This window comes from Cricetulus griseus, chromosome 4, assembly GCF_003668045.3.
Source record: "Cricetulus griseus strain 17A/GY chromosome 4, alternate assembly CriGri-PICRH-1.0, whole genome shotgun sequence".
In the NCBI taxonomy this organism is placed as follows: domain Eukaryota; kingdom Metazoa; phylum Chordata; class Mammalia; order Rodentia; family Cricetidae; genus Cricetulus; species Cricetulus griseus.
This window is the reverse complement of record NC_048597.1, coordinates 208,835,682-208,854,642: the sequence shown is the minus strand read 5'-3', so window position 1 is coordinate 208,854,642 and position 18,961 is coordinate 208,835,682. Positions and strand designations below refer to the sequence as shown.

The 18,961-nt window shown below is 36.8% G+C and overlaps 1 protein-coding gene across 2 annotated transcripts in view; it reads left to right on the top strand.

Annotated features, from left to right (window-relative positions):
• Nck1 (NCK adaptor protein 1) overlaps positions 1–18,961 on the top strand; it is a 52,722-nt gene that overhangs the window by 28,379 nt on the left and 5,382 nt on the right. The window contains exons 2-3 of one of the 2 annotated variants that reach the window (XM_027414295.2): positions 3,641–3,679; positions 5,920–6,163. In XM_027414295.2, coding sequence (XP_027270096.1) covers positions 5,938–6,163 — 226 coding nt within the window. In that variant the 5' untranslated portion in view covers positions 3,641–3,679; positions 5,920–5,937. The remainder of the gene's footprint in view (positions 1–3,640; positions 3,680–5,919; positions 6,164–18,961) is intronic. The other variant, XM_027414294.2, reaches the window with a different exon arrangement.

The following is an 18,961-nucleotide window of genomic DNA, read 5'->3' as shown; positions in this document are numbered from 1 at the left end:
GGACAGCTAGGGGTACACAGAGAAACCCTATCTCGGAAGAAAAAAAAAAAAACTTAAACAAACAAACAAACAAAAACTGATTGCTTGCCCCTCCTGATTTGCTCAGCCTGTTTTCTTATAGAACCCAGCATCACCTGCCCAGGGTTGGTACTGCCCACAGTGAGCTGGGCCCTCCTACATCAGTCATTTAAAACAAACAAACAAACAAACAAAAGCAGCAGCAACAACCCAACAGGCTTACTCAATTCTGATGGGAGCATTTTCTCTGTTGGGATCCCTTCTTAGGTGACCCTGTTGTGTCAAATTGACTGCAGAACACTACACACACACACACACACACACACACACACACACACACACACACACACACACACACACACACACACACACTTTGCTTTTGTTGCTTGCTTAAACCTGTTCACTGACTTGGAGGAATTTGACATCTTTGCTGTTTAGTTTTCTAGTCCATGAACACTTACTTATTTAGGTCTTCATCAGCTTTCCAACTTATGAATTCTTCATGTTTTGTTAGATTTCTCTCATAATTTTCCTTTTCATTTCTGAGTTATCATAAATATGTTTGCTATACTGGGTATTGAACTCAGGTTCTTGCACATACTAGGCGAGTACTCTACTACTTTCAGACTGGGTTTTTCTAAGTCGTCTAGGCAAGCCACAGACTTGGAATGTCTTGTCTCAGTCTCCTGAGTAGCTGAGGATTACAAGTGTGCACTGCCACACCCCGATTTGTGTTTTTAATTTTGGTGCTCATGTATTCATTATTGGTGTGTAGAGATTTGGTTGGTTTTTGCAGATCTTATGTTCTCAAGTCTAGCTACATGCTGTGGTATGAACTTGTAGCACCATCTTCTTTGGAGGCTAAGGCCAGGGTGTGGTGGTGGTGGAGGGTGGTCTCAAAAAAATTAAACAGTCAACAAAGTTACTTTGTTTGGAGTATCCAAAGGGGAAGTTCAAGTCTGTATAGGCACCAGTCATTACTAACTTAAGTTTGAATTTCTTTTTCTTTATTTATATAGTAACTTAAGGCTTTAGTGCCACATTATTTCCAATGACTTTCCATTTCATATATATATATATATATATATATATATATATATATATATTTTGAGATATGATCTCATGGCATCCAAAGGTGACAGTAATTTTTCTGTGATCTTTTTGTCAGCCTCCTGAGTGCCAGGACTGTTGGTGTGAACCACCACTTCCATTTCTTAATCATATTTTTTAAACAGTATTAAGAGATGATTTGTTTGTTTTATGAATTCCTTGGCATCTTCTCTGCAGTCGTGAGTCTCCAAAAAAGATTAGTTTTATTTCTCCTTTCTGGTCTTCGTGCCCATTGTTCATACCCTTCCTCCCTCCCTCCATCCCTCCCTCTCTTCTCCCTCTCCTCTTCTTCCTCTCTGAATGGAGCATCCAGTGGTGAGAGGTTAGCCTTTCACTGTTGTTGATTTTCATTTGACAGTAAATAAATATCTATTCCCTTGCCTTTAAGCATGGCTTTAGTTGTTGGGTTTTTGTGCATGCTGTATCAAGCTGAGGAGTTTCTGTTTTTTCTGTAAATGTTTGTCATGAATGGATATTGAATTTTGCTAGATGCCTTTTTGGTACTAGTTCATGATTTTTTTAAGCTTGTTAATGTGGCAGATTTTATGGATGAATTTTAAGTATCAAATGAGGCTTGTATCACAGCAGATATCACTTGATCATAGAATATTGTCTCTTTATATACTGCTAATTATTTTTGTTAATATTTTACTAGTCATTTTTCTATATATAGTCCCAAAGTATACTGGCTGGTAGTTTCTTTTGAGGGGTGGCATTTTTAAATTACAAATTTATTTTGTTTTGTTAGTTATGTGGCTTTTCAAATACTCTTGTGTGTTGAGTATGTTGTGGTGATTTGTGTTTGGGAAGAACCGGTCTGATTCCTCTAAGAAATCAAATTTGCATGTATAGAGGTATTTGTGGTATTCCCTGTTATCCTTTTTATCCTGTGATATCTCCTCTCCATTGTCCTCTTTTTCCCTCCCTCAGTCTTTTCTTTCCTTCCTCATTCTAAACATACACCACTATCTTGGTCTAGAGTTTGTCACTTTTCTTTTTTCTGAAGGAGGAGAGGGCTTGTAGCCCAGGCTGTCTTTGAACTCCATATTTATTGGAGGATGACCTTGAACTTCTGATCTTCTTGCCTCTACTTCTGAGTTCTAGGTACCTGAGTTCTAGGATTACAGGCAGGTGTGTACTGCCATTATATGGTGCTGGTGATTGAACCCAAGACCTCTTGCATTCTACTGACTGAACTATATCTCCAGCTCCTGTTGAATTTATTATTTATTATTTATTTGTTTACTTAAGACAGGGTCTCTCTCTGTAGCCCTGCCTGTCCTAGAATCCATTATGTAAAGCAGGCTGGCCTCGAACTCAGAGATCTGCCTGCCTCTACCTCCTAAGTGCTGGGGTTTAAGGGTGCACCGCCACACACAGCTCCTATTGCTCTGTTTTAAAGCACCAATTTGTTTCATTTTTTTAAAATCTATTTTTCTTTAATTTCACTGATTTCTGCTATGTCAGTTTCTTCCTTATACAGGATGTTAGAGTTCTGATGTAAGGGTTTCCCTATTTTAATGTATGTTTAAGTAAATTTTCATTTTTACTTATTTCATTATGACATCTGATTCTCTTGAAGACTTCCTCTTTGACCTGTAGTCAGTTTTAGCTGATAGAAAATTCTAGATTTATGCAGTCCCATTGGTTTTTACTCTGTATTCCCATTGGCTATAGCACATATGGCAAATGGCATGTATGGTAGGAGAGGAACACAAGGTAAACTGTGAAGGCAAAAGGATATATGTACCAGGGCTACTTGGCAGCTCATTGAGAACCCATTAAAACAACATTAATCTCTTCCAAGGACTGCACATCTGACATAATCACCTTCCATTAGGCCCCAACTCTTAATCACTTGGCAAAAATAAAACTCAACAAATTTGACTGAACTCAATCACACAGTGATTGAACAACAGAATCAAACTGGAAATCAGTAGCTGAAAGTGTGTGTCAAAGTACTTTGTCTTTTAAGGGTTCAAAGAGGTTTAGTTTATAATATGAAAGTACTAAAAGGTAATGGAACCTTAAGATTTATCTTCCTATCTGTTTCCTGGCGCATGTTAATGATATTTGGGGGCAGAGGATTCTATAAATGTTAATTTGTTTCCTCTTGGTTGACCATGTTGTTTAGGTCTTTTTTGCCTGCCTGATAAGTCAAGGCTCTTCCTCATTAATTGGGCTTCTGGTGAGATTGCAGTGTCCCATAATTGCCGCTGCAGGTGTTGGTCTCCTACTTGGATTTTTCTGTGGGCCCGACCATGAATTACTTCCTGTGCTGTTTGACTGGAGTAAAATAGTTATTGTTTATAATTTTCTGTATTGCCAAGTAGGCCCCCTTTTTTTGGGGGGGGGGGATGATTATTTGGAGAACACAAGTTGATGTTACTGGTTGGTAGATATTGATATATCTGTTTCACCAGTCTTCACCTTCACAAATAAGACCCAAAGTTGACCACTGTATCTTTCTTTGGGTCCTGAGATCTGTAGCTATTTTCTCTTCACTTTTCAGGTATCTGTTTGTTTGTACTGAAGATTGAACCCAGGCTAGGCAAGTATTCTACCACTGAACTACATCCTTAGTGCTTCCACTTTTCAGTTTTCTTGTCTGTTTTATTGTATTATTGCTATTGGTGGATATTGGAGTCTCTAGGACTCTGCTACGGTTTCCAGGTTCTTGAATTCCAGAACAAGAAATTTAACCTGGGACATTTGGATGGCTGTAGAAACAGAGGCAGTTTATTAAGAAATAGCACTTCTTGACAAGGAAGTAAGTCAGAGGTCTGGAGAAGATGTTAGACTGTCAGTGGTGCTGGGGCCTGGCAGATTGGGCAGTTTGTACATACACCTGTTCTGCACATGGCTGGTTAAGTGTTAGCTTTGGTGGAGAGATGGGTTTCCAGTCTCCTCCAGCCGACTTCTTTAACATGCTACTTTGAGTGTCCCACTTCTGCCCTGCTCTTCTGACACAGTGTTTAGGAATTTCATTGTACTTAACAGAAGGATAACTTCCTCAAAAATAAAAGTCCTGTCTAGTTAGAAATCTGGGACTATTTTTCCCAATAGGACAGTTATCCTGGTATCAGTTATTTCATTAAATAACTTAATTTGAAGAGATTTACAGTGCTACTTCTTATACAAAAGCCTTATATATTTGAATGCTTTTATACAATAAAAGTTGCTTAGCTAACTTGCCTGGTTAAGCCCCTCCATTTCTGTTAAAGAAGCATATAACTAGATATCCTTGGTACAGTTCTGTTCCTGTGAATTAAGTTGAATGTGCTTACTGAGAAAGTTTCTTTCAAGAATATGTATTGTTAAACTTTATTATATAAACAAATAGTGCTTAAAGAAAGTTGTTTTTTGAAAACTAATTTGATACTTTAGAAAAATTTATCAAAGAAAGTTACTAAAAATTACTTGCTTTTGAATTGGTCTGTGTAAAATGTTTGGGAGAAGAAGGAATAAAAATATAAACAGAAATCACTTCAATATTTAGATCACAAGTAAGTTCAAATACTCCACTTTTTAAAAGCCTAAACTAGAACTCACTTGTGTGTGGGGGAGTTCTAAAGCTTAACTGTATGTATCTGTGTATTTATTGTATCGATTTGTATGTTTCTGTTGCAGTATTATATATTCTTAAATTACTTAAGCATTTTTTAAGTACATTGTAACTATCTAGTAGGGTAACTTTACCTATAGTGTGGCCTTCTAACTGAAAATAACAGTAAATGGATGACCCAAATTGTCTGAGACAGTGAACAATCTTCTCATTACTAACTCAAAGACCTGGAGGGTCAGAGGGTTGCTTGTGTCATATTTTATCAATTCTGGCTCTTTCCCCAAGGAACTGTCTTCCTACTTTGTGTCAGTTTCATCCTCCAGCTGGTAAAACGGCTACAGTTGTTCACATCTCATTCCTGGTTTGCCTATGAAAAAAAATAAATCCTGAAACAATTTAATGTTTTTCAAGAGCCATACCTTTTCTCTGAAGGCTCTTTTCCTTGCATTTAATTGGTCTTAAAAGTTCAATTTGCTTGTATTTTTTTCTTTTAAAATGATGTATATAAACAAATTATATTTTATTTTTTCATACAGTTTCATCATTGTATTTCATTATTTTCAGATTTATTTATAGTTTGTGTTACCATTCCCTTAGATTGTTTGCAGGATAAGGTTGTGCTTCCTGATATTTGGATGTACTTTTTCTTTGTTTTATTGATTGATGTAGCCCGAATTGTCACTTTAATTAGAAGGGGACGACTAGAGATTACCCCTGAGTGCTAAGCACTCTTCTACCACTGGGTTATAATTGGTAGCCCCAATTTTAACTAAACATCTCCTTCATAATTTTTTTTCTAGTAACGTGAAAGTTTTAAATAATTTTTTAAGCCAGATTACAGAGTAATGGGCTTCATTATTCCATTTTCTTTTTTGTTTGTTTGGTTGGTTTTGGTTTTTTTTATTTTTGAAACAGGTTGAACTCAGAGCCGTGCATATGCTAGGCATATACTCTACTGCTGAACTACATACAGCGTCAGCCTCTGTCTCTTGTTTTGTGTATTGGTTTTGAGATAGGGTCTTAAGGTCAGTCTAGCTTCAAACAGTATGTAGCCAAGGCTGGCCTCAAACTTGTGAAGGTCCTCTTGCCTCACCCTTTTGAGTGTTTGGATTATACACATGGTTCATAATATCTGTGTTTTTAAATATTTAAGCATATCTGTTTGGAAAAGCATGTAGACAATTACTACTTCAGCAACATGTAAAAACATTTTCTATGTGTTACAGTACTGAAGCTGCTGAAAGATGGCTGAAGAAGTGGTGGTAGTAGCCAAATTTGACTATGTGGCACAGCAAGAGCAAGAGCTGGATATCAAAAAGAATGAGAGATTGTGGCTTTTGGACGATTCTAAATCCTGGTGGCGAGTTCGAAATTCCATGAATAAAACAGGTTTTGTCCCTTCTAACTATGTGGAAAGAAAAAACAGTGCTCGGAAAGCATCTATTGTTAAGAACCTGAAGGATACCTTGGGTAAGTTGTAAGTTGTTTCACATTGAAGGAAAAACACCTGCTTTCATTTTAGATAGCTTCTGGAGCTTAGTTCTTTGAACACAATCCTTACAGCAGTGTACAAAGTTGGCTGGGAAAGGCCAGAACAGTCATGTTAGCTAGGTATGTAAGTTGAGTTCCTAACAGCTGATTAAGAGGCTAGTGAAGATCATGTTAACAGTTCTATAAATCTAGGCCCACATTCAAATGGCACTAATGAGCAGAACTAACTTTGACCTTCTCGAAACAGCTTCTTGAGTATTAAATACCTCATGGAGTTTTGATTTACAGAAAATTTGCCCCAATTGAAAAGTTTGTGAGATGCAGAATTGTTTCCTTGGACATCCTGGTAATTTATTTTACATGGCACATTAGTGAACTTTTGACATGTAGTGAACACATGTCACTTTAAAAGGCAAATCTTTTTATTTTCTTCTATCTGAAAAGAGTTTTACACCAGTCGGTCATTGCTGTATACTTGTATCTATAGGACCCGTCATTTCCTATTTTATTGTCATTACCTTTCTTCCTCTGTTTATCTTTGTTTTAAATTTTTACTGGCCTTTATTAGGGCCAGAGATAGGGGAACCTACTTCACCCTGACCCTGGTTAAACTAAAGGAAGGAAGTGTGTAGGATGAAGACTGACCTCCTCCCTTTTCTTAATTTAACTTTCCTTAATGGACAGGAAGGAATTGGGAGGAACAGACATTTAATTTTGGTGTTCAAGGAGACATGCTATTGCTTAATAGTTCTTTGCTTATTTGTAAAAAGGGGGAAATGTTTTCTTGAAGACAGTTTGGGGCAAGCATGACTGATATTATTATTAAATAGTATTTAAAATTCTTAATGCACAATTGATATTCTGGTATTTTAATAATTATTGTCAATATAGAGTAAATGTTTATATCTTTAACTCTTGTAAGCTGTGAAAGATAAAATGTAGTACAATTCAAGCAATTTTGTGAAGCATTGGACTTTGAGTTCCTACATGAAGACATTTCTGGTGTACTTGATATTTTAATATCTGCAGCCAGTGTGGCATTTGACCAGTTGACTTTTTGTCTTTTTTGGGAACCTCTATTAACTTTACTTAATTATTACAGTTGTGGCTGTGTGCATTCCCCAAAGTTTGGGAATGCTACCTTAAATTAGTGGTCTTTGATGAAAATAATGTTGGGAATCTAGATTTTGTATCAAATATCTGAACCCCCCTCTTTTCCCAGAATATCTGCACCCCATTTTGGTACCTTAAATCCCATGTAATTTAGTGAATTTGTTTCATAGTGCCTGTGCTAGTGGAGACATTGTCTGGAAATTAAGGAAAAGGAGGAGTTATAGGAAAGGAAGAACTCAGGAGGCAGAGGCAGGTGGATCTCTGTGAGTTTGAGGCCAGCCTGGTCTCCAGAGCCAAGTGCAGCCAGGACAGGCTTCAAAGCCACAGAGAAAAACAAACAAACAAACAAAAAAAACCAAAACAACAAAAAATGTACTAGCTTTAATATTTTCTTTGAAAATTATTGAATTATAACTCATGTGTTCCTGCCACCAGGAGTTACTTGTTCTACAGGTTATTTTATGGTTTAAGGAGAAACAGTATTGGAAAGAGAAGCCTTGGTTTTGAAAACTGTTTCTATTGCTTGGGTGTGGGCCAGGTCACATGGATTGGGTGTGGGAAGTTTCAGGGTTACAGAGCAGACCAGGAAGCTCACTGAAATTATCCCGGAGCTGTGTCAACAAACTCCGAAAAGAGAGCACAATTTTTATTCAAAATGGATTGGTTAAAGGTCTTTAAAGGCTTTTTCAGTAAGTTATTCTGTTATTTAAGTCCATCATTGTTACATGTTTTGAATTGGATTTTTCCTTTCGTGAATTAAGAGGGAAACTATATGTTGAGAACTCAGTGTGTTTATATAAGCTGGTACTTTATGCTGTTTATGTAACAAGGTAAATGATTGGTAGTCTTTTCAATGCTATTCGATCTGATAAATAATTTTAAAGCGTTTTATCATGAGAATGCTTAATAAATAGGGAGAGGATATGCATGCTATGGATGTGATGTAGATAGCTGTAGTTTAGTAACTCCAGAATCTAGGCATTTGAAGTCAGTTGTGAACAAATTCTTTTACTCTTGACCTTTGAAATAAAAGTTTTTTTTAAAACTAGATTTTACTTAAGCTTTGTTGGATTAATGTCAAGAATATTTAATGAGAGTGATGATAAACTACAAGTACTGATTTGTAAGTATAATACTAAGCTACTTTGGGTCTGCTTGCGGCATGTTTATGATAATCATGTGCTGGATTGAATTTCTTTGAATATTTGCTAATTGTCTGTACAAAAATGAAGAAATTATTCTAGAAGTCTCTTACATACACACACACACACACACACACACACACACACACACACACACACACACACAAGAATCCTAAGGAAACAAAGTATAACCTAGTGAGAGATTCCAAGGGAAAGGGCAAAACAAAGGAGTAAGCGCTTTGTTGGAAGAGAATGTAGTCTTTGTAATTCATGGGCTCCTTTGTTTCCTTAGTTAGCTTTGATGGCAGTGATTTCTTCTGGGATATCTCGTCTAATTCCTATTTATCTTTTAGAAAGCAAATACATTTTTATATCTTTGAAGTTCCACTTTTAAAGCTAATATTTTTTTTAAGTGTGTGTGTGTGTGTGTGTGTGTGTGTGTGTACGTACACGTACACCTGTGAGCGTGTGGTTATATGTATATAGAGACGAAAGGATAACATGAGATGCCATCCTCAGGAACACCATCCACCTTTTTCCAAGGAGACAAGTTCTCTCTCATTGGTCTGGAGCTCATTAATTAGGCTACATTGGCTGGCCAGGAAGCAAGCCCCAGCTGTACTTCTGTCTCTGCCTCCTCAGCACTGGGATTATATGATTGAGTTACCATATTTGGCTTTTTTTTTTTTAAAAAAAAAAACAAAAAAAAAAACCCACTGGTTCTGGAGATCCAGCTGAGGTTCTTATACTTGTGAAGCAAGTGTATTACCAACTGAAGCTTCCCTTTAACTCTTCATTCATTAATTTATGAACACATTTTTAATGGAGAATCTAATGCAAGCTGTACAAAATCAGCTTGATGGACTGGCAAGATTGCTCAGCATTTGCCATCAAGCCTCACAACTCAAATTCAATCCCTAGAACCCATGTGGTGGAATGATAAAACTGATTCCTACAATTCTCAGACCTCAACATATTCTGTGCATATACATGTACACACACACCAAAATAAATGAACAAATAATGCAGTAAAATCATTTTTTGATTTATATGAAATATTAAGTCTCATAGAATCTGGTAGGGAGTTAGATGATAGTCATTTATTAATAATGTAGTAGGTTTCAAATTTAGATGTGGTCATAAGTGGTAATTATTAGTAAACCAGAAATGGTGTTAAAAGGTCATACACATAAATAAATCATGTTTTATTGAACAGTGATTGAGTGACAGAGTTGTTCTCTGTACTGGGTCTTAGGAATTTAACAGTTAATCTTAACTGCATCTGTAGTCCAAGGGCTAAGATTTTAGTTTTGTAAACAAAATACTCCTTTCCTGAATCCCTGTAACATTCATGTTTATTTTGCTAGTACAGACAGGCTATTCATTCACTTATTTCTGAATGGACTTGAGAAACAGAGAAAACATCGTTCGTTACGTGTTCATTGTTTGGTAGCCAGGATATTTTGAAAACAAAAATTACAATGTTTATCATCTTAGATAAAACTATTATAAGCCATGATTTATCTCATCTAGATGAACAGATTAAGTACAAAATAAAAATCTATAATGGAAGAATAGCATATATTTGTATTTATAATAACTTAGTTCTATTCCTTAATAAAATGTGTGCTATCCCTGTAGCCTAGTATGTAACTAAACTTTTTATTTCCTGTTTGGGTAAAAAAAAAAAAAAAAAAAACCGTTGGGGAAGACTTAGATGATCCTGGAAAGTACTTTCAAACTCTAGAAGTCTTACAGTCTTGGCAATCAAATAATGGCCTTCTGTGTGTCATGGGAATCAGGGGAAGTCCACAAGGGAGAAGTTGGTTTTGAAGAAATGAGACTATAAGAACAGAGTGAGATGATAGTCACTCAGGAATCAGAAGCAGCAGTAGTACTTTCTTTGCCCATTCTGTTGAGCATTTACTTAGTGATTTAGATGATGGAAAGCTGATACTGGAAGCAATAAAAAAAAAAAGTAAGAATCAGCTTGGGAATGGCTGACATGAAGAAAAAAATTTAGTAATAGCTGCTGTGGGTGTGTAAGTGCAAAAATCCTTTGTGACCTTGATTCAAGCCTTAGTGCTTAGGTGAGGGGATATAGTGGCTTCCTTACAACTTATTTTGGTCAGTTAAACATGGCAGTTTGGCCACTTGGGATGTGATGCTTCCAGGTTCTGGCATCAAGTTTATTAGGAATTTGAAACTGTTTTATATAAGGAGTTACTGGTACAAAGATTTGCTTCAGAAAGAAAAACACTGTCATACAGAGATTGTGTTTACAGTTTTTACCCAGGTTTTTTTACAAAAACAAAACAAAACAAAACAAAACTTTTTTTTTTTTTTTTTTAAGTAAGGCCTCACTAGGTAGACCAGGCTGGCCTTGAACTCCACTTGCCCCTGCCTCTAGCTAGAGTCTGATTCAAGGAGTATACTATCATACTCAGCCAGTTCTTAAGCGCTTTTGAGGAACTTAGAATGCATTGCTTTAGTTAAAAATCATTGCTGGAGGGGACTGAAGAGATGGCTCAGTGGTTGAGAGCACTGACCACTTTTCCAGAGGTCCTGGATTCAATTCATAGCACCCACATGGTGGCTCACAACCCTTTATAACTAGTTCTGTGGGATCTAATGTCTCCTTGTGTGTAGACACATACATGTGGACATTTAATATGCCCATATACATTTAGTAAATAAATAATCTTTAACTGGATGTGGTGGTGCACGCCTTTTAATCCTAACACCTGGGGGACAAAGGCAAATGAATCTCTTGAGTTCCACGCCAGCCTGGTCTACAGAAGCGTTTGAGGACAGCCAGAGCTACAGAGTGAGACCCTGTTGCAAACCCTCCTCTACACCCTAAAAATTGCCAGAGGAGTAGAGAAGACAAAATGAGGGACAAGAAACTATACAAATATTTTTTTAAGGTAACAAAACAAAAAACCACAACTGCTTCAAGTTATGTACCTCCTTGGTGCTTACATGTATTTCGTTTCCTACCTTGGCCAGGTTGGTCTAGCAGTGTAATACAATAATAAAAGTTTATAAAATTCTGAAAAATACCAGAAAAACTGTTAACTATTATCTATTGAGTGCCTGCTATATGGTGTGTGCTAAGCATTTAAATATATACTTTTTTTTTTTTTTTTTTTTTTTTGGTTTTTAGAGACTGGGTTTCTCTGTGGCTTTGGAAGCAGTCCTGGAACTTGCTCTGTTGACCAAGTTGGTCTCGAACTCACAGAGATCCGCCTGGCTCTGCCTCCCGAGTGCTGAGATTAAAGGTGTGTGCCACCACCACCCTCCACATACACACTTTTTAAAAACTCTTTATACAAATTTTGTAATATAGGCATTTACATATCAAAATTTCACAAAGGAACTGAAGTTTAAAAATTAAGTAAAGTGTTCAAGATAACAAGGGGAAAACACAAATTTAAACCTTGTTTGAGTTTTCATAGTAGAGCCTCTAAGGGTCAAGATCAGAGCAAGAGTAGCAATGGATTAAAAGAATGTTTGATAAAAGACTAATTGAAGTGAGGACGATTGTGGTGAAGTGAATAGTAGTAGGTCAAGATGTGTTATGATTGTAATGTTTGCATCTTCTTTATTTTTATTTATCTGTTTATTTTAAAAGAAACAGAATCTCACTATGTTGCCAAGGCTGTCTTTGAAATCCTTGGTTCTTGAAATCCTCCTTAAAAGCTGAGATTATAGACATGAGTTAACATGTATTAGCTATGCCTCCTATAATTTACATTTTGAAACCTAGTCATCAATGGAATGGTATTAAGAGGCAGGGAATCTTTAGGCAGCAACCAGTTTATTAAGGTAAAGCCTTCATGAATGAGATTCGCACCATTCTAAAACAGTTGCAAGCTTGCTTATTTGTCTTTTCCACCATGTGTGTATTCATCTTTAAGAAATAGGACCTCGCTGGATGTTGGTGGCCCATGCCTTTAATTCCAGCACTCGGGAGGCAGAGGCAGGCGGATCTCTGTGAGTTCGAGTCCAGCCTGATCTACCTAGCAAGTTCCAGGACAGGCTCCAAAACAATACAGAGAAACCCTGTCTCGAAAAATCCAAAAAAAAAAAAAAAAAAAAAAAAAGGAAAGAAAAAAGAGAAATAGGACCTCACCTCAGGCATGGTGGTGCATCCCTTTAATCCCAGTACTTGGGAGGCAGAGGCAGGTGGATCTTTGTAAGTCTGAGGCCAGCCTGATCTACAAAATGAGTTCCAGTATGGCAAAGACTACACAGACAAACCCTGTCTCCCCTCCCCCCCAAAAAAAAAGAAATAAGACCTCGACAGATGAAGTCTGTTAGTTTCTTTGGCTTGGACCTTCAGAACTTTTTTATATCAATTTTTGTTGGTAGCAGAAGATTGGAATGTTGATATTTTGGGTACTAGAAACAAAGTTGCAAAGCAGAAGAATAATACAGCCTTCCAGTTACTCATTTTTTAAAAAAAAATTTATTGCAGTTATTTATTGTGTGTCTTCACACATGCATGAGCCCTTGTCATGTGCATGCCCCAGCACTACTGATATGTATATAAGAGGACAACTTGTGGCTGTTTTGTTCTTTCTACCATGTGTGATCAAAGTTGAGTCATTAGACTTGGTGGCAAGTACTTTAAATCAGAGACATTTTTCCCACATTTGTTCATTCTCCTAATAAAGATTAATGGAACATTTACTATGGGCTAGGCACTAGGGTTACAGAGGTAGTGGAGAGTAAACATGATGTTTGACCTTAAGGAAGCAAACAGTGGCACACAAGTATTTAGTGCTAGAGTAAAAATGTAAAAATATGTAATAGTACAAAGGAGGGATACATGAACTCTTTGTGGAGGAGGGAAGGAAATCTTCAGGGAGTAAATAGCTATCTGTGCCAAGTTTTGAAGAATGAGGTGGGAGTGTTTTAGGTAGAAGAATATGTACAAACCTTAGTCTTGAAAACAGGGTTTTAATGGTTTTAAGAAACTTGCTCTGGCTGTGGTATGTTACAGCAGCAGTGTGCCAGAGAGAAAGTGCCATGTTGATGACATGCTCACAGAGATATGCAGGGCTTCTGTTGTATAGAAAACAAGTACCTGCACTTATGTTTTCCTTTAAATATTTCTGGTCTCTAAGATTAATGGAGATTGTTTTTAATGTTTTATCACTTGATACATTAATTGTTGGGTTTGTCCAGAAATTCTCTATTCTTTATTTTCTGATTATATATAACTAGTTTTGGATGTTTTCTTTAGGATTAAAAAATCATTTTGAACCTAGTCTTTACTTTTAGTTAATAGTTTAAATGTTTTCCTTATTTCACAGTAATATTTACTCTGAGCATCTGCTCCATGCATTTTTGGATAGTATAGCATATGCAAAAGATTAGTAAAATGCTGAACACTCTTCATTGAAAAGTATGCTCTATAGTTATCTTTTAAAAAAACTATAATGTAATTATTTGAGAAGTACAAGATGGAAGGGTATTTTAGCAAGAATAGCTCATGTGTCCTTTGAGCGCGGTGGGAAATTCATTTCAGTGTTTACTATTACTGATGAGGAAGGACTTCTTTTGCTCTTTCTTTACTTTATGTCTTGTTTTTCATCCCACCTTAATTTCTCTCTTACTCTTTGATTTTGTTTGGTTATTTGGTTGGTTGGATTTGTTGTTGTTTGAGACAGGGTTTCTTTGTGTAGCCCTGGGCTGGTTTCTTTTTGTGTGTGTGATACGGTGTTTTTGTTGTTGTTTTTTTGTTTGTTTTTTTTTTTAATCTCTTTCATTTCTTTTTTTATATTTTTTAGTTTTTGCTTGAAAGTTACTCTGGATGTTACAACTAATATTTTGTTTTTAGCAAGTTTAAGTTAATCCCAACTTGGTTGGATGGTATATATAGCTGTTCCTTTATATCATTATATATTATCTCTTTATATGTTATTTATTTACTTAGATTGAAGTTATAATTTTATGTATTTAAATCATAAAGGAAAAAAGACTAACAGACAAAAGCGATGAACTACTAGTGGCTTTATAGTTATCTGTGGTAGCTACCTTTACCATTGTTCTTTATTATCTGTTTTTAAAATTTTGGGGGGATTACAATTACATTTCTACCTTCACTTTCCTCCCTCCAAAGCTTCCAGTGCACCCTTGCCGGCCCCCCCCCCCCCCCCGCAATCTATTTCAAATGCATGGCCACTTTTTCTTTAATTGCTGTTGTTGTTAATACATGGTCATTTTTTCTTTAATTGTTGTTGTTTGTGGTGGTGGATTGTATGTGTGTATATTCCTAAATACATAATGCAGCCTGCTCAGTCTGTTATTTGTTTGTATGTTTCCAGAATTGATCATTTGGTATTGGATAACTAATTGGTGTGTTCTTCCTTGGGGAAGACTATTTCTCCTGCTCCAAGAATGCCTATATGTAGTTACCTGTATGTAGTCCTATGTCTAGGCTTAAGGCCTCCTGAGCTTCCTGAGATGCATGTTAACATTTTTTTTAGTGGGGCTGGAGAGATGGCTCAGCAATTAAGAGCACTGATTGCTCTTGCTCTTCCATAGGACCCAGGTTCAGTTCCCAGCACCCACATGGCAGCTCATAACCGTCTGTAACTCTAGTTCCAGGGTACCTGACATCCTCGTTTGGGCAAAACACCAATGTACATAAATTTAAAAAAAAAAAAGTCTGCTGGTGGTGTGTAATGATAAATCTTTCCACCAAGCCGCCGGAGCCCCACTGCCACATGGGCGACCAAAATAATACACAGAGACTTATATTAGGTACAGTGCTGCTGGCCAATGACTAGGATGTCTTAATCTATATATTTTATAAAGACTTATGTTAACGAGGATGCTGGTGGAATGTGTCCTTCCTGGGATCACATGGCAGCTCCACTCTACTACATTTCCCAGAATCCTCCTTGACTCCTAGTCCAACCTATCTTTCTGCCTCATTGGCCGAACAGTGCTTTATTCAACAACCAATAAGATAAACCTACACAGAAGGACCTCACCCATCAGTGGTGTTCTTTTTTATTGTATGACTTCAGATTTCTTTTTGGTATCTTTTCATTTCAGTCAGAAGGACTACCTTTCACATTTCTTAAAGCACAAGTTTATCAGTGATTAGTTAAGAATGTCTTAATTTCTTTATCTTTGAGGAACTGCTTGACATTTTTTCTAAAATCTGTATTCTTAATAATGTGGCTGCTTTTTTACCTAGTATTTTGACATTGTTTCCTTAAACATACAGAGCCAGAAGAAAATGGGGGCAGGAAATCTCCATTTTTATAGTTTTATACTGTATATTGGCATACTTTTTTAATACTTGGCCATTACAATTCTGTCTTGGACTTTACCTACTGTATTATTCGAAGTTGTAGATCAGCCAGTTTTTGTTTTTTTTTCCCCTAGCCTTTTCCTGCCATGATCATAGGTGTGACCATCTTGATTTCCTAGAACATATTTTTTCCCTGGATAGCCTTTCCTGTCATCTTCCTTCTCAGGCTTTTTGTCCCTTGTCTCAAGCTATTGTATCAAACAATGATTTTAAGTGAAATCTACTTAGGAAGACAACCTACCTCTGAAACGTTCTAGGTCTGGTGAACCCAAGACAAACTATTGTGCTGGTTTCTCAGGGGATCTGACAAACTAAAGCCTAGCAGTCACAATTCTTTAATGAGGTTTATAGGTAGCTGTTCTCAAAGCACTCTGACCTGGGGAATAGACTGGTAGGAAGGAAACTTAAAATGCCTCCAAATTCTCTATGTAAAGCAGCAGCTTTCTTCACTTAGCATTGCCCTAGTGCTTTGGTTTGCCAAATTCCAGGTTTTGCAAATGCTGGCAGTATTTGTCAGCTCATTGACTGTTTTTTAGAGGAAATAATAGAGTTCCTACTCTGCCATTTTTTTAATCAATGCCACCCCACCGTAGAGATTTTTCATAATGATAATCTCATTAGCCATAAGTAAGAAAATTAAGGATACAATTCATTTATAGGTATAGAAGACTTTTTTAAAAGAAGGGATCACATATTTGGATATGAGTATGGATTTGAGAAGTTGATTAAATCTGTATGTATCTAGCGACAGAACTCTAGTGCTTGGGTTCCAGACAGAGTAAGAGTTTAAATCTTCAAGTAAATCTGAAAAATCTATATGTCGTTTCTTTGAAGTAGAGAAGGCCAACTATGCCATCTTGGAAAAATATTTTCAACTAAGGACTTTCTAATTTATTTAGCAATTGCTTTGTCCTGTTCACTAATATATCGACTACTAAGCACTGGAGATTTAAGGGGAAAATTCTAGTTTTTCCCTTCTAAGGGAGCTGACTCTCATTAGGGAATACAAGTAAACAAGTTCAAGGCACTGTTATAACAAGGTTTACAGGGGACTAGAGACATAAAAGAATATGTAAATAGGCAAGGGGGAGGAACAAGATTTCCAGGGGTGTCATGAGCAAATATAAAGAGCATTGCCTGTGATCTTACTTGTCATATGAAAAGGCTAAGAATGTAATAATTTGGTGTTAAGTATGTAACACATACTTAGCAATTGTTTGTGGTGATCTGAATGAGAATGGCCACGAAAGGCTCATGTGTTTGAATACTTGGTCCCCATCTGGTGGAGCTCTTTGGGGAAGAGAGGGTGTGTCACTGGTGGAGAGCTTTGAGGTTTCAGAAGTCTGTGCCATTCCCAGTTATCTCTCCCTCCCTCATGGTTGAGTCTCAAGATGTGAGTTCTCAGTGTTCAACAGCCCAGCCTGCCTCCCCTGCCCGCATGGTGGTCATGGACTCTAACCCTCTGAAACTGTAAGCTGCAACTCTTTATAAGTTACTTTGGTCATGGTGCCTTATCACAGTAATAGGAAAATACCACTGCTTTTGCTAAAAATGCACTGGCTCAGGCTGGAGAGATGGCTCAGAGGTTAAGAACACTGGCTGCTCTTCCAGAGATCCTGAGTTTAATTCCCAGAAACCACATGGTGGCTCACAACCATCTGTAATGTGACCTGGTGCCCTCTGCTGGCCTGGGTAGAACACTGCATAACAAATAAATAAATAAGTAAGTAAGTAAATAAATAAATAAATAAATAAATATTTTGGGGAAATGCACTGGCTCCTTGTGCCCACAAGTAACTAAAATTTGCAAGATAAAACCTAGTATTTCTGCCTTCATTTTATATCTGCCTTTTTTCCCCCCTATGGGTTGTACTTCTTTTCAACTCTGAGTATAAGCATGTTAATCAAGGAGTGCCTGATTAAGGCTTAAGGCACAAAGATAAGAACTAAAAAGTTCTTTGGTGTTAACGTTTACAATATCCTGTTCCAGATTTCCCAAAAGGTGACTGGAAGTCTTTAGCCATTATCCTAAACCTACAGTCACCTTTTCTAAGAACAGTGAAGTCAAACAAATAATCAATCCTCTCCTTAGTGAACTTTACCCCTCAGCAGCAGTAATCTCATGAGAACTAGATTGGTTTTTTTTTCTGGCAATAAAGAGGCCCTGTCACAGATCCAACACTGGGATAATGACCATCCAAGCCTCAGATTTGATCAGTCATTGTGTACACCTCTCATCCTTTGCCCTAGTTAATTCCTAGTCAAACTTAAAGCTTATGTCAGTTCTCTAGACTGAGATATATGATGACTATCTCCCAGCATAGCCATTCAATTTGAAATTCTTCTCTGCTTTTCCATCATTCATTTTCTGTTTGATGTCTGGGGCTGCTGGTCCAATATAATTTGTTGCATCCCACCCCCAAATTAGGTTTCCAGTTACAGTTGTAACCAAGTAGTTTTTATATCATGATATATAGAGAAAAAGACTATAAGTACAAGTGTGGCTCAGCATGATTATAAGTGTATATTTTTAAAAGGGGGGGTGGTGCAAGCAAGATTTGAAGAAGCTGAAAAGTAGAAAGATAATTAAAAAATGATACAATTTTAAAAGAATAGCATGAGCTGTTCTGAGCCCAAGTACAGTCTCTGAAACTTGCACAGTAGGAGAAAATGAGCTCTCAGAAGTTGTTTCTGACTGTGAGCTAGGCTAAGTAAATATATGCAGAAATAAATGTAAAAAATACTAAAAGAATAGCAAAGTAAAATAATTTCATTTTGGTATTGAAGAGATTTGAGTGTTTTTAGATAATTGGTAAGTCTGTGTAAGACAGAAACAAGGGTAGTATGGAGTCTCTGAAGAGAAAAGATAGTTATTAAGAACCCTGAAGGATTAGAATTTGGGACCCTGGCTGAACAAAGAGTGAGAATAATAAGGTTGTTTTTGTTTTTAAGAATATAGAAAGAATCCAGGCCGTGGTGGCACACAGCTTTAATCCCAGCATTCTGGAGGCAGAGGCAGATGGATACCTGAGTTTGAGGCCAGCTTGGTCTATAGAGCAAGTTCCAGGATGTCCAGGGGTACACAAAGAAACCCTGTCTCCAAAACAAAAAGCATGTAGAAAGAAATTTGAACAGTTTTACATTGAAAGTCCCAGTTTTTCAAAGTAAAAAGCAAAACATGAGATAATG